At 51.2% G+C, this 16,367-nt stretch overlaps 1 protein-coding gene across 1 annotated transcript in view; it reads left to right on the top strand.

The window, feature by feature from the left end:
* LOC140716356 (uncharacterized) overlaps positions 1–16,367 on the top strand; it is a 66,303-nt gene that overhangs the window by 14,387 nt on the left and 35,549 nt on the right. The window contains exons 10-18 of the mRNA XM_073029009.1: positions 5,424–5,507; positions 8,019–8,102; positions 8,826–8,896; positions 9,670–9,861; positions 10,712–10,880; positions 12,107–12,199; positions 13,300–13,404; positions 14,618–14,715; positions 15,348–15,498. Coding sequence (XP_072885110.1) covers positions 5,424–5,507; positions 8,019–8,102; positions 8,826–8,896; positions 9,670–9,861; positions 10,712–10,880; positions 12,107–12,199; positions 13,300–13,404; positions 14,618–14,715; positions 15,348–15,498 — 1,047 coding nt within the window. The remainder of the gene's footprint in view (positions 1–5,423; positions 5,508–8,018; positions 8,103–8,825; positions 8,897–9,669; positions 9,862–10,711; positions 10,881–12,106; positions 12,200–13,299; positions 13,405–14,617; positions 14,716–15,347; positions 15,499–16,367) is intronic.

The following is a 16,367-nucleotide window of genomic DNA, read 5'->3' as shown; positions in this document are numbered from 1 at the left end:
CATTGTTGGAACTACACTCTGAGGAAGGATGAGCTGGCATTGGAGATGGTCCAGAGGCAGTTCACGACAATGATCTCAGCAATGAAGGGATTACATATGAGGAGCATTTGTTGGCTCTGGGCCTGGACTTGAAGTTTTGAAGAATGAGGAAGGATTTCATTGAAACCTATCAAATATTGAAAGGCCTTAATAGAATGGACATGGACACGATGTCTGCTGTAGTGGAGATGTCTAGGACCGGAGTCCACAGCCTCAGGGTACAAGGACATCTCCTTAGAACAGAGGAATTTCTTTAGCCAGAGGGTGGTGAATCAGTGGAATTCATTGCCACAGACCAAGTCACTGGATATATTTAAACTGAGGGTAGGTAGGTTCCTGATTAGTGAGGGTGATAGGGAAAAGGCAGGAGAATGGGGTTGAGAGAGATAATACATTAGTCATGATACAATGGTGAGAGACTCAATGAATTGAATGACCAAAATTTTACTCCTATGCCTTATGGTCCAAATAACACAATAATATCCACACTCGCCAGGACAGACAAACAGCCAATGTGCAAAAGACAACAAACTGTGCAAAAACAAAAGATTTTGAAAAAATTCATAATGAACAATAAATATCGAGAACATGAGATGAAGAGTCCTTGAAAGTGAGTCTATAGGTTGAAGGAACAGTTCAGTGATGGGGTGTGTGAAGTTATTCCCTCTGGTCCAGGAGCCTGATGACTAAGGGGTAATAACTGTTCCTGAACCTGGTGGTGTGGGTCCTGAGGCTCCCGTACCTTCTTCCTGATGACAGCAGCGAAAAGAGAGCATAGCCTGAATGATGGGGGTGCTTGATGATGGATATCGCTTTCCTGTAGCAATGACCTGTGTAGATTACGTAGCTCAGTCTAGTTTTTTGTACTGTGTCATGTAACACCATGGTCCTGAAAAACGTTGTCTCATTTTTACTATGCACTGTACCAGCAGTTATGGTCGAAATGACAATAAAAAGTTGACTTGGCTTGGCTTGAGATGTGCTCAGTGGTGGGGAGGGCTTTACTCATGATGGACTGGGCCATATCCACTACTTTTTGTATGATTTTCCATTCAAGGGCATTGGTGTTTCTATACCAGGCTGCTGTGTACTTTCTACCACACATCTCCAAAACTACACATCTCAATGTTTGACAAAGTTTCACAGTAGATGTCATGCCGAATCTTCGCAAACTCTTAAGGAAGTAGTTGTACTTAAGTACTGGGCCCAGAACAAATCCTCTGACATGATAACAGCAAGGAATTTAAAGTTGTTGGCCCTCTCCTCCTCTGATCCCCTGATGAGGACTGGCTCATGGATCTCCAGTTTCATCCTCCTGAAGTCAACAATCAGCTCCTTGGTCTTGCTGACGCTGAGTGAGAGGTTGTTGTTGTGGTACCACTCACTCAGATTTTCAACCTGCATCCTGTGTGCTGATCCGTCACCACCTTTGATTCAGCCAGTGACAGTGGTGTCAGCAGCAAATTTAAATATGGCATTGGAGCTGTGCTTGGCCTCACAGTCATCAGTGTGAAGTGGATGGAGCAGGGGGTCTAAGCACACAGCCCTGTGGTGCACCCGTGGTGATGGAGGAGACGTTGTTGCCGATCCGAACTGACTGGGGTCTGCAAGTGAGGAAACTGAGGATCTAATTGCACAAGAGGGGAACTGAGGCCTAGGTCTTGGAGCTTATTGATTAGTTTTGAGGGGATGACAGTTTTGAATGTTGATCTGCGGTTGATAAAGAGCATCCTGGTGTGTGCACCTTTGCTGTCTGGATGTTCCAGGTTTAGGTGAAGAGCCGATGAATTGGAGCGGATCCAAGCTGCTTCTCAGGCAGGAGTTGGTATGTTTCATCACCAGCCTCTCAAAACACTTCATCGCAGTGGTTGTACGTGCTACTGGATGGTAGTCATTGAGGCAGGTTACCACGTTCTTCTTAGGCACCAGGTATAATTAAAGCCTGCTTGAAGCCGAAGCAAGAGGTTAAAGATATTGGTGAACACTTCAGCTAGTTGATCAGCACAGGTCTTTGGTACTCGACCTACTCTCTGCGGGTTCATCCTCCTGCAGGATGCTCTCACATCACCCTCAGGACTGAAATTACAGGGCCGTTGGAGTTCCTCCATGTTTTGATGGCCAAAGTGAACTCATCTGATAGCGAAGTCTCGTTGTCTCCTAAGCTGCTTGGATTCACTTTGTAAGAGGTAATACCAAGCCCTGCCACAGCTGTCGAGCGTCCTTCAATGATTCAAGGTTAGTCTGGAACTGCAGCTTTTTGGTGATCATACCTGGACCTCTTGTATTGTATTTGGTCACTGATCTGGCCCTCAGCTGGTTGCAGATCTCATAGATCAACCAGGGCTTCTGGTTGGGGAAGACTCTGAGTTCTTTTGGGGGAGCAACTCGTCTATGACTGTTTTTAGAAAGTCTGTGACACCCATGGTGCATTCATTCAGATCCAATGACTACAGGTTTGCCTACAAGATTCTGGGTAGAGGAATTTTTATTGGTTGGTGTTTCAATCTGGCTTGGAGTATTCCGCTCCTCCCTCTCTTCCAGCCCTGGCGATGTAACTTCATCTGCTTAAGTCCACCAAGTCTTTCAAAAGATCGTGAAATTGCTAGTTCATTAGGATAGTTCAGAAATAAGTTGCTTAAAGGGAAATTACAGACCGCAGGTCGCACTGAGAGTGATTCAGAAGTATATTTAGAAGATTTGTAAGCAGTCAGCAGCACGTCACCATGGTTCACCAGCGTTACCTTGCGATTCAGACAGCTCCAGTCGCTGTGTTAATTATGTGGCTAGTGCAGAGGTATGTAAAGTTCACAGGAATCTTTTGTTTCTTATGAAATAGAATTGTAGTCGTGTTTATTGGGGAGAATTAAAATGCTTCTGAGTGAAAGCTAAAATAGTTGCAAAACCTTCTGCCTGCCCCTCAGCCCCAAGGTGTCACCCCACCCTGTTCACAGGACATGGAGGCTGAGGAGAACCAGCCCACCTTCTCAGCCTCTGTCCATGGGTCTCCAGTGCCCACCCTGAGTGAGGCAGAGTCTGCAGCATCTCACCTCCAGCAGGCTCTGGACACTTGCATGGACAATAATGCAGGCCTGTTAGAGATGACAGCGTCCCATTTCCTTCACCATCAGGTTTCTGAAAGGACAATGAATCAGCCCTTGAACACTACCTCACTATATTTGCTCTCTTTTTACAGTAATTATTTAATTTAATTTTTATACATTTATTATAATTTATAGTATTTTTGTGTATTGCACTGTACTCCAGCTGCAAAACAACAAATTTCATGACCTATGTCGATGGCATTTGTTGGATATCTGTTTAATTTCTGATCCCTAGGGCTCTTCTGGGAGTCATGAATGATGAGCAGTCTTAATTCCAAGATTTCTGTTTATCTTAGAGTACAAGAAAATATAAAAATATTAAGCAAACTAAAATAAAGAGCTGAGAAATGATGCAAAGAGAGGAATCAAGAGAAAGGGATAAAAAAAATGGCACCTGAAAAATCTATCACTTTTATAGATAAGATAAAGATAATGATGAATTAATTAGTAGGCTATATAATTAAAACAATTACATTACAGGGGTAATGTGCCAATACTTAGCCAACGAAAAATGAGAAAAGTGATAAACCGTTAGTTTAGCTGCTATACCACTTTCTGCCAGTGTGTGAAAAATACATGAGCTTGTTCAAAAGTACAAATCTTATAAAAAGTATTATTAAAAAGCAATGGTTTCCAGCACAATAAACTGATTCTGATTCTTAAGTCAAATAATAGTTGAGTTTAATTTATGGTCAGATTCAGATTGATTTATTTATTGTGTACATGGAGACAGACAGTGAAATGCATCGTTTGCATTAACAACCAACACCAACAAGAATGTTCTGGGGGCAGCCCACAAGTGTTGCCAGATACTCCGGCACTAAATGTGCACAAGGACAATGAGGTAGAGTGAAAACTCGTTTTGCAGCAGCATCACAGGCTCAGAGCATAAAATAGACAACACTGAAGAAGAAGAAGAAGAAGATCAGTGCAAAAAAAAAATGCAGAGCCCAGTCCACGGTAGTGCGAGAGGTTCCGCCGCTGAGGTTCAAGAACCTGATGGTGGTAGGGAAGCAGCTGTACTTGAAGCTGGTGGTGTGGAACTTCAGGCTTCTGTACCTCCTGCCTGACGGTAGCAGCGAGAAGGGGGCACGACTCAGATGGTGGGGGCTGTGATGATAGGTGTGGCTTTCTTGTAGAAGCACCTCCTGTAGATGCTGTCGATTGTGAGGAGAGCTGTGCCCATGCGGAACCGGGCTGTGTTAACTGCCCCCCGGTGTCCTTGCGCTTTGGCATGGTGATGCTACCGGTCGGAATACTTTGAACAGTGCATCTGTAGAAGTTGGACTGTTTAGCGACGTGCCAAACCTCCTCAAGCTTCCGAGAAAGGAGAAGTAATGCAGACACCAGGATTTAGTACAGCACCTTTGCTTTGTGTGTGTTTTAGTCCTGAGGCCTGGTGATGAATGAGAATGGGATGGTGTAGATCAGATCCGATAAGATGGCCATTTTCATTGCGAGCCGTAGTATGTGGTGACACCCACAGGACTGTGACATGAGCTGGTGAATGGAGACTCCTACAGCAGCTCTTACAGAACAACCAGACCAATATCACCCTCGCTGCCCCCTCACATGCAGGCTGGTCAGGTGTAACAGATCATGCTGAGGCTGGAATGAGGCATCAGAACAGAGCATCACTCATGGTATTTTGCTGTGAGCTGGTCAGGTGACAAGCTTCCTACGAAAGCAGCTGCCCTCCAGAAAACAGTTCAAGGGTTAAGGGACTCTTTGGGATGTGGGGGAAGAAGAGGTAAAGAGAGAACCAGTTATGGACATCGAGTTACCATTGGACCTAGGACAAGAGTTGGATGTTAGAGGATCCAACATCAGCTTCATTCACCATAACATTTACATGTATTAGCAATTTACTATGGTGTGTTTGTGATACAAGCAACAAAAAATTGAATTAAATGTGCATAAATACATAAATACCAGCATGTGCTTACAAAGTAAACAGCTTTATAAAAAGTGGTTTGAAGTGTTTACAGTGCTGTGACTGAGGTAATAGATAGAGGGGGGTGGGGGTAACTAGGCTGGATGATCAGATCAGAACTGACTGGGGAAGAAATTTTTAAGAGAGCTTTAAGTTTTTTGTTTTAATAGTCCTATAGCAGTTTACAGAAAGGAGCTTTTGGAGAAGGTAGTTAGCTGAATGTGCAGTGTCCATTATGGCTTTTCCTGCCCACTTGTTTGTCCTGGATGCATACAAGTCATGCAGTGATGGTAGACTTCAGCCAATGACCTTTACTCTCAGTTTAATTGTTTTGTCTTCTGCTGCCTCAGTGTCTAAGGAAGACTGTATCAGTATACCTGGGCCAAAGGGACCTGTTGGACCTCCCGGTTACCGAGGGGAGATGGGGATGAAAGGTAAGCTGGTGTGTGGTGACAAGAAGTGTTTGTGGTATCAAGAGATCAGGATGGGTGGAAGTGGGGCCTGTGGGGGGGGGGGGGGGGAAAGACTGACACCTCAAACCAACTTTCTTTGCCCCTCAGTGGTCCTGCTCAAATGTTACAGGGAGAAGGCAGGAGAATGGAGGGATATAAATGAGCCATTGTCAAATGGTGGAGATGATTCAAATGGCTGAATGGCCTAATTCTTCACCCCACAGCCTATGTAAACGGCCATTCAGCCCCTCAGCCCACACCCCTGCTCTCCCACAGCATCCATCTTATTTCCTAGGAGTTCTCATTTCCCTTTGAGTATTCCTATTGAGGCTGCTTCCCCTTCTCTTTCACAACTCGATGTGCAGAAACTCTCCACCCCCCCCCCCAACACCTACCACACATCATTTGGCCACCCCCTTCACTCGACGCCCTCTGATCTCTACCAACCAGTCAGTCTCCTTCATATTGTTGATGTGGGACTTGCCTGTTACATCTCCCCTCATCCTTCCTCATGGCCACAGCCTCACAGGTCCGGGTTCAGTCCTGACCTCAGGTATGCCCTGTGTATGTTCTCTCTGTCACCCCGAGGGTTGGTCTCCCCTGGGTGCTCTGGTCAACTCGCATGTCCCAAAGCCATACAGATTTTAAGTAAATTGGTGAGGTAAATGACCCCTCAGTGTGCTGGTGGGTGAGGGAACCCACCAGAATTCAGAGTACTACAACACATTAGAAGGCCCTTCGGTACATCTAGTCTGTGCTAAACTGTTACTCTGCCAATTCCCATCACCCTACATTGGGACCATAGACCATTACCCTCACACTCACGTACCTATCAAAACTTCTCTTAAATGTGGAAATCAAACCTGCAAACCCACTTCCGCTGGCTGCTTGTTCCACACTCACACCACCCTCTGAGTGAACAAGTCCCCCTCAGGTTCCTCTTAAATATTTCACCTTTTGCCCTTAATCTATTTCCTCTAGTTTTAGATTCACCCATCCTCAGTGGGGAAAAAGCTTTCATTTACCCCATTGTATACTTTGTATGACTTTATATACTTCTATCAACTCTCTCATTCTCCTATGCTGCAGGGAACCACATCCTAACCTGTTCAGCCTTTCCCGATCACTCAGCTTCTCCAATCTCGGCAACATCCTGGTAAATTTTCTCAGCACTCTTTCAAGCTCATTGATATCTTTCCAGTAGGTAGGTGACCCCCTGACCCACACAGCACTCCAGAAGCAGTCTCCCCAACATCGTGTACAGCTTCAACATGACATCCCAACTCCTGTACTCAACTGTTTGATTTCTGAAGGGCAAAAGGTGTCAACAGCTCGCCTGACGACACTACTGAAGAATTATGGACCTGCGCTCCCAGATCCCTCTGTTCCATCACAGCCTTTGGTGCCCACAGTTCAGTGCGCAAGTCCTACGCGGGTGTGTCATCCCAAAGTGCAACACCTCACGCACTTCTGCATTAGATTCCGTCGGCCATTAAATGGAACGTGGAAGAATAAACGTGATTGGTGCTCGATGGTCACGGTAGACCAGGTGCTCTACCACTCTCCGACTTCCCTGGGCCCTCTGCCTCATTCCCCCACTGTGAACTGGAGGCATAATGGCTCTGCTCAGCCCTGTGGGGGTGAAGGGCGGGAGTTCAGAGCTCCAAGTGCAGATGTCAATAAACAAGGTCACATAAAGAGGAATTTCACAGAGTTGTGGAGACTTTGTGTTTCACTTCAAGGTTGTGGGAATACAGATCTGTATTACAATTAATCAAAGCTGTTGAACCTAGGTGTGGAGTCTCTCCTCAGAGGGGGCAGTGAGACCTTTCCACTGAAGTATTAAAGATGACCCAGTGAGGTGATGGAGCTGAGAGGGAAAAATCTCCATTCTGAGGACAGAGTGACGATGAGGAAATGAAAGAGCCTCAAACCATGAACTCCGTTGTTCAGGCACCGCATCCCACACCTGAGGCAGCTCTCCCTCACCCTGTCCAATGGTAAAGCAGTAGGAGGAGGCCACTCGGCCCCTCAAGCCTGCTCACCCTTTGATAAGATTAGGACTGACCTGGCCATAACCTCCATTCCACACACCCACCTCCCCTGGAAACTTTCCAATGCCCCCCCCCCCCCGGCCTACGTCTGACACTCTTCATTGAGGAAGAGCTTCCCCAGACTCGCGTCCCACCAAGAGAGAATCGAGTGGCCTTGTCCATGGTTATTTGTGAACAATAACCCCTGGTTCTAGCTCCTCCCTCAAGGGAACATCTTCCCCGCACTCACCCTGTCAGTCCCCTCGAGGTGATCGATGTTTCATCCGGGGTCTGTTGGAGCCAGAGACCAATGGATCTTCCGGGAGAGGGGATACGGGTATGGAACAGGAAGGGCCGGTGGATGGACTCAAGGTTGGAACGGGTTGAACAGCCCCCTGCAACTCGCCGAACGTGAAGGGGGATAAAAGCTGCAATCATCCATATCTGGATTCCCTTGCAGGGGCCAGGGGAGATACCTGCTACCACTGCAATGCCACTGTGTTAATTGGACCACCAGGACCCCAAGGCCCTCCTGGGCTACCAGGTGAGTGAACGTGCAAAGTGGAAGCTGGGAGAGCTGTGTCCCGTCCTTGGGATGTAGGACAGTGGCCAAAGCTCTCAGCAAGGGAGTAGTGAGCATGCATAGTCACCGGTGTGAAGCTTGCAGTGGGACATTAACCCACTGACGCAGATATATGATGACGAGCTGATGCTGAAGCTATGCTTGTACGTCAGGGGGAGCCGATTTGCCTGCCAACTGTGATTTTTTTAATCGCGCATCCCTGCACAACAGGGAATAAGAGCAGAACGTTTGGGAAACACTCGGCAGATCAGGCGGCGTCCACGGAGAGAGAGCCAGGGCTGACACTTCTGGTCTGGGGACGACAGAAAGTTAGGTGGCGTCCAGCTGCGGGGAGTGTGGGGGAGGGACAGATAGAATAAAGAGAATATCTGTGATAGGGTGAGGGTGCAGGTGCAGTAGCCCCCAGCGGGTCGAGCCTGAGAGAGAAGAACTGAAGGACTGGCCGGTCCTGGTACGGAGGCAGCAAGTCACCCAAAGCTGAGTTTAGTACTGAGCCAGGTTTGCTGCGACATGGCCCGATTGAGGATGCGGTGCGGTTCCCGAGAACGATGGGCACTGAGGTAACTCCCAGGCTGAGAGTTCGGAGTGGGGCTGGGAGAGCGGGGGACCTTCGCCGACGGAGGTGGGTCACTGCTTGCAGACCTGTTGTGGGAGACCAAACTTTCCTATTCTGGCATCGTGCAGGTGATCAAGGGTTTCCAGGGAGCAAGGGAGAGCGAGGACCACCAGGAAGGATAGGATTCCAAGGCCAGCCCGTGAGTATTGACCATTCCACTTATTCCAAGTCGGGGAACTGCCTGGAGGCAGGGAAGATCCCACATTTGACAGAGTTCAGAAGGGTGTTTATATAGGCAACCGAGGGAAGACCACAGGACTGAGAATGTTTGGTGGGGGCGGGGGAGCTGTTGGACGGTGGGGCTTTCTCTATTTGAGCCTATGCCATAAAAACATCGACTGGGTAGATGGAAGAGAATGGTCATGGGGAGACCAGGACCAGGAGCCTGGATGTGGGACAGACTCCGGGAAATACCCTGGGGGCCGAGGGCTGGTGCTGGACGGGGAGAGCAACATCTCGTCCTCATTGGAAGGGGTGGGGCAGGGGAGAGGGAAGCAGCTGGGCAGTGGGACTAGGGGTAAGAAGAGGTATGGGGTGGGGGAAGGGTGGTGGTTAAGGGGAGGGACTGGGAGGAGTGGCGGGATGAGGGGAAGGGCAGAGTTGAGGGGAGGTAAGGTGTGGGGGTTAGGGAAATGTGGCGAGGGTTTGAGTGAAAGTGCAGGGGGATGAGTGGGAGGAGAATGAAGGGAGCAGAACACTGCCCTGGGGAAGAGGGGCTGTTGCTGGGGGAATGTGGAAGGTGTGCGTGTTGTGGGGGGGCGTTTATTGTGTGGGACCATGTGGTGCGTCTGATGTGTGTGTTTGTGTGTGGGTTGTGGTTGTGGTCGGGGGGGGGTGTTGGAAGGTGGGGGTGGGGTGGGGCTTCTGTATGGTTCCTGCGTCAGTAACTGACAGACACCCTCGTTTCCACAGGGTCCTGCCGGCGTTCCAGGGTCGACGGGAATCCCCGGAGCCAAGGGTGACCCTGGTGACATCCTCGCTCTGCCCGGTCTGAAGGGAGACCGGGGGGAGAGGGGTTTCCCGGGAAATCCGGGCTTTCCTGGTGCAGATGGAATTCCCGGGAAGGACGGAGACCCCGGCCTGCCTGGATTCAAAGGAGAGCCAGTGAGTGACAGAAATAGTGGGGTGTGGGTAGGGATGGGGGTGAGGTGGGGTGGAGAGGTTGTGGGGCTAATTGCTTGAACCTCAACCACAGTCCCATAGTGGGCAACACACTGAGGCATTTCCCCACCCTGTCCTTCCCTCCCAAATCTTCCCCACCCCCTTCTTGATTCCCCCACCCCACTTCCTGATTCCCCCATTCCTTCTCCTGATTCCCTCCACCCCTTTCCTGCTCCCATCCCTGATTCCCCCCCCCCCCCCCCCCACACCCAGTACTCAGACTGCCGTGGAACTGGTCACCATCACTGGTCATCTGCAGAGAGGTGGGTGCATTCCCACTCTCCCAGTAAATCACACTCCCCCTGTGCATCCCCACCCCCCCAACCCTCATAAATCGTCACCCCCCCCCATGGATTCACACACATCCCACGAATCCGCCTCCACCCACCGTAAATCTCCACACCCCTCCACTGTGAATCCCTCCCACCTGCTTGTAAATCAGCTTCTTGTGAATCCACTTACCTTCCATGATTCCCCTCCTGTGAACCCCCCACCCTCCTAAAAAGCCTCAATTTCACCGCCCCCGGATATCGGTGACTGATTCCCCTCTTGGGACTGTAGGGAAAGTAGGTTCCTGGGTTTAGTGGGAGAACTTTCTCTGGGGTTGTCCAAATAGTCTCCCATTGAGGGTTTCCATAGGGAGGGCATTGGGGCAGTGATGTTGGGGGGGGGGGGGGGGACCGAGCACCCCTCCTCCGTAGAGCGGGGGTGATGTGTCTAGCCATCACTGGGGGTGGGGTCAACATCCGCGGCCAAATGACCTGCGGCTGCTAACGGCCTCTCCCATGCTCAGGCAACAATCGGCTTCAAAGGAGAGCCGGGACTGCCGGGGCCTCCAGGACCTCAAGGACTACCAGGAGACCAGGGACAACCGGGCACCCCAGGCATCGGGCCTCCGGGACACCCGGGGGGAAAGGGCATCCCGGGCTTCCCAGGGCAGCCAGGCCTGCCTGGGACCAAAGGTAAGTCCATCAATCCCACCCCTTCCGATGCCCCACCTGTCTCTGCCAACTGTGTGTATCCCAACCCCTCGATTTCCCTTCACTGGCCGGTCGCAGACACCCCCACCAGCATTCCCAGTGTCACGCGGGGCGTGGAGCAGGGGACGAGTGTGTACCAGAGGGACTGGGCTGTCAGGGAGGTGGGGACTGGCTGTGACGGATCTTCCACGGAGATGTCCGCTCAGCATCACTGGCCCCTACCCTGGCAGACGTGGGCAGGGTCTCCCCGTCCACCCCCACCTCTACCCACCCAGTGTGTGAGAGGATAGAGGATAGGAAAGGGATAATGTGCTGGGTCAGGGTGGGATGCTCCATCCCTCCTTCCTCCTGACTCCCCCTGCCCAATCCCTCTGATTCCCCACGCCCTGATCCATTCACTCCCAGGAAAGAGCAGTCCAGAATCCAGAATCTGCCTCCATGGACATTTGGAACAGATTTTCCCGGCCACAGCAGCGGATTGGGTTCCCTCCCTCCCTTCCCAGGGCAAACCTCTGCATCTGATCAGAGGTTTAGAGGAGGAGGTTCAGTGATCTGGGTCATTGCCCCCGCAGTGACTGAGGCCGGGACTGGGGGGGGGAGGGCAGAGGTCACAGGGGGTTGTTGCGGGGGGGGGGGGTAGATGAGGTCCCAAGGGACTGAAAACGAGGCGTAACTTCTAAACTCCCAGCACTGTCCAGCGGCGTATCTGTACGGGCCAGGGCCAGTGACACGTGTGCAGTGAGAGGGTCGTGATGTTGCAGAGGGGTGGGGAGTTCTGGAGAGGTGGGTGTTGTTTGACATAGTGGGGGGGGGGGTGGGGTTGAACCTTTCTGGTTGGAAGAGTCCTGATTCTTACCAGACAGACAGACATACTTTATTGATCCCGAGGGAAATTAGGTTTCGTTATAGCCGCGCCAACCAAAAATAGTGTGGAAATATAGCACTGTAAAACCATAAATGATTAAATAATAATAAGTAAATAATGCCAAGTGGAAATAAGTCCAGGACCAGCCTATTGGCTCAGGGTGTCCGACACTCCGAGGGAGGAGTTGTAAAGTTTGATGGCCACAGGCAGGAATGACTTCCTATGACGCTCAGTGTTACATCTCGGTGGACCCAGGCCAACAGGGCTCGGTACCTGGGCACAGGGAGGTGAGGCGGGGCACGTGTTCACGGATTGCTCATAGTTTCAACCTTCCCTGCAACAGGTCAGAAAGGCGAATCGGGAAAATCCATAGGTTTGCCAGGACCACCAGGATTTCCGGGCTCACGAGGAGAAAAGGGCCAGCCAGGGAGCAGAGGTACAACAGCGACACCTGAAACCCACCCCCACAGGCCTGTCGCCGAGTAACGTGTAGACACCTGCAGAAAGTGTCCCGGTTACCTGCCAACCTCCCAGAGAGGGTGTGTCACACGAGACACGTGAGGCGGTGTGTCACTGAGGGTGTGTGTCACTGTGTGAGGATGCTTGACACAGTGTGTGTGAGGCTGTGTCATCACTGAGTGAGGGTGTGTGAGTGTGATACTGTGTGTGTGTGAGGGTGTGTGTCACTGTGAGAGTATATGACTCTGTGAATGTGTGAGGCACTGTGTGTGTGTGTGTGTGTGTGTGTGTGTGTTACTGTGAGAGTATATGACTCTGTGAATGTGTGAGGCACTGTGTGTGTGTGAGTGAGTGTGAGTGAGGGTATGTGAGTGTGATACTGTGTGTGTGTGAAGGTGTGTGTTACTGTGAGAGTACATGACTCTGTGAATGTGTGTGTGTGTGTGTGTGTGTGTGAGTGTGATCCTGTCTGTGTGTGTGAGGGAGGGTGTGTGTTACTGTGAGAGTATATGACTGTGAATGTGTGAGGCACTGTGTGTGTGTGTGTGAGTGAGTGAGGGTGTGTGAGTGTGATCCTGTGTGTGTGTGTGTCACTGTGAGAGTATATGACTGTGAATGTGTGAGGCACTGTGTTTGTGTGAGTGAGTGAGGGTGTGTGAGTGTGATCCTGTGTGTGTGTGAGGGTGTGTGTTACTGTGAGAGTATATGACTCTGTGAATGTGTGAGGCACTGTGTGTGTGTGTGTGAGTGAGTGAGGGTGTGTGAGTGTGATCCTGTGTGTGTGTGAGGGTGTGTGTTACTGTGAGAGTACATGACTCTGTGAATGTGTGAGGCACTGTGTGTGTGTGTGTGTGTGTGTGTGTGTGTGAGTGAGTGAGGGTATGTGAGTGTGATACTGTGTGTGTGTGAGGGTGTGTGTCACTGTGAGAGTATATGACTCTGTGAATGTGTGAGGCACTGTGTGTGAGTGAGTGAGGGTATGTGACAGTGTGATTGAAGGTTTCTGAGACACAGCAGGTGCAGGTGTGTGACGTTTTGTGTGTGAGGGTGTGTAACGCTTGCTGACTCTCCCAACAGGTGATCCAGGGTTTCCGGGTATCCCAGGTCTGCAGGGAGCCATTGGACCCAAAGGGGATCCAGGTCTGCCAGGGATAGGATTTCCGGGCCCCACCGGGCCTAAAGGTAATGTTGTTCCATTGTTACCGGTTCACACCGCACTGTAATGGTTCACACTGTACTGTAATGACACACACCGCACTGTAACGGTACAGTTCATATCATTACCACATAGTCCCCATGGTAACCATAAACTCTCCCGCTCATTCATTTATTTATTTATTGAGCTACTGTGTGAAGTGGGCCCATACCACCCTTTGAGCCGTGATGTCCAGCCCTGATTTAACCCTACCCAAATCACGGGACAATATACAATAACCACTTAACCGACCGGTACATCTTTGGACAGTGGGAGGTAACTGGAGCGCTTGGGGAAAACCCACGCATTCCACTGGGAGGACGTGCAGGTGACGTTGGAATTGAACTCTGTACTCCAACGCCCCGACCTGTAATAGCATCATGCTAACCGCTAGGTTACTGTGGTGTCCAAAGCTTTAGAGAGCTGCAACATTACCTCATGGCTCTTAAACTCAAATCCCCTGTCTAATGGAGGTCAACACACCACATGCTTTCTTAAAAACCCTGTCAATAAGCCCGGAAAATCTGTGGGATCTATGGACAGGACCACAGCATCCCTCTGTTACCCAGCACTGCTAAGAATCCTGCTCTGTACTCTGCCTTCAAGTTCGACCTCTCCTTCACACTTCTCCGGTTTGAGCTCCATCTGCCAGTTCTCAGCCCAGCTCCATATCCTATCAATGTCCCGTCACAAACTACAACAACCTTTTACACTACCCACAACACCACCAATCTTTAAGTTTTCTCTAACCTGCCCTTCCACTTCCTCATCAAAGTCATCCATCAATTTCACCAAGAACAGAGGTCCCAGAACAGCACTGGTCACCGACCTCCAGGCTGGGTACATTCCGTCTACTACCACCCTCCGCCTTCTGTGCTCAAGCCATACAGCCAAGTCTCCCCGGATCCCATCCCCTCGACTTCCTGGGTGAACCCACCCTGGTGAATCTTGTGAAACATCTTACTAGAATCCACATCCACTGCTCTACCTTCATCAAACTGTTTTGTCACCTCCTCAAACAAGTTAATCGGATTCCTGTGACACAATCTGCCCTTCACAAAGCCACGCTGAATACCCCTGATTAGATTATGCTTTTCCAAATGCTCGTAAATCCTGACTGTAAGAATCCTCTCCAGTGGTGTGGTGTAAGACTGACTGGCCTGTGATGCCCAGGATAATCCCTCTTCCTTCACTTCCCAGGTGTGGATGGACTTCCTGGAGAACAAGGTTCTCCCGGCCTCACTGGCAGGCCCGGAGTGGACGGTCAGCCTGGCCCACCTGGACTCCCGGGAGAGAAGGTCAGTGGGGAAGCTTGCCTGCCCTGAGCTCGGTGGTATCCCCTGTCTCCAGAGCGGCGGACAATGTCCCAGGGAGTTCTGTACTGGGGTGGCAGTGCTGAAGGTTAATGGGGCATTTCAGCAAACACTGAAGGTCCCAGCAGCGGGGGGTGGGGGGGGGGGTGTGCCCAGAGGACATGGAGGGATGGAATGGGCAGAAGATCCTGAAGGGAGAGGTGCAGGGTATTCCTGTGATCTGGGCTATGCTGCTTGACGGGACGGTGGGGACTTCAGAGGGGATCTGTGAAAATGCTGGGAGGGGGGACAGGTGTAGAGGACACACCCGTCTCCCTCCCCCTTCCCTTCTCCTCCTCTCTCCCTTTCCTCGTTCCTGTCCCTCATCTCCACCTCCTACCTCTCCACCCATTCACTCCCACTCCTTCCATCTCCCTCCCACTCCCTCCTGCCCACTTCTCTCCCCTCCACCCTTGATGGCCCTTCTTCCTATGCCTTTCTCTAGATTCCACTCCCCTCCCTCCCTTCCCCTTCCTCATACCACATCTCCCCCCCCATCCGCTCCCTCTCCTCTATCATAATCCCTCCCCAAACCCCATTCTCTACTAGCAGCTAACCCTCTCTTTCCCTGGATCCAGGGCATTCCAGGAGTGGGGCTTCCGGGCCCTCCGGGGTTCCCAGGCAACCCAGGGTTGGACGGAGTTCCAGGACTTAAAGGGGATGCAGGTTTCCCTGGGATCCCGGGCAGACCGGGGCAGCCGGGACCTCCAGGTTTCTCCGGCATTAAAGGTGAGTGAAGGTCTGCGATGGGAATGAGCAAGCCCCTTCCCTGAGTATCTACCGGCGTCTCTCCTCATCCTCCTGACACTGGCCCTCCTCACACCTCTACCCCTCTCTCCACATAGCACCCAACCCTCCCCACATTCCTCCCTCTCCCTCTCCACGCCTGCCTTTTTCACGTCCCCTTCCCATCTCCCCCTCCCCATACATCCGCCTCCTCGTACTTCCCCTCCCCACACTTACCCACCTCTCCCCACAGCACCCTTCTGCCTAAACCTTCTCCAACTCCCTTCCCTTTCTCCACCCCCCCCCCCCCCCCATTCCACAGGCCAGCGCCTTTGCGTACAATTAGGACGTGGCTTGGTCAACTGTTGCCCAGGATAGGTTGTCCTTGCAACTCACACAGAATGCTGGAGGAACTCAGCAGGCCAGGCAGCATCTGTGGAAAAGTTGACGTCTCTGCCTGAAATGTCGACAGTTCACTCTTTTCCACAGATGCTGCCTGGCCTGTTGAGTTCCTCCAGCATTTTGTGTGTGCTGCTTTGGATTTCCAGCACCTGCAGATTTTCTCCTGTTTGTGATAGGTTGGCCTTGCCTGTCCCCAGCTCTCTCTGCTCACTGCTGCAGGCCCACGGGTATCGCACTCCGGAGGGAGCAGTGTTTCAGGGTGGGCGGGGTGCTCATCGAGCAGACGGTATCATTTTGTCAGAGCCGTTGGGGAGGGGTGTCAGGAGGTGCACCAGTCTCTGGAGGATTCCCAGCTCTGCATCTCACCCCCCCACACGTGTGTGGCCACCGTGTCTGTGTGACTGGCAATTCTGAGTTCCAGTCCATCACAGGGAAAGCCCTCTCTATCATGAACACTGCCACAAGATAGC

Source organism: Hemitrygon akajei, chromosome 2 (genome assembly GCF_048418815.1).
Source record: "Hemitrygon akajei chromosome 2, sHemAka1.3, whole genome shotgun sequence".
In the NCBI taxonomy this organism is placed as follows: domain Eukaryota; kingdom Metazoa; phylum Chordata; class Chondrichthyes; order Myliobatiformes; family Dasyatidae; genus Hemitrygon; species Hemitrygon akajei.
The sequence above is the reverse complement of the archived record's forward strand: the minus strand, read 5'-3'. Positions and strand labels throughout refer to the sequence as shown.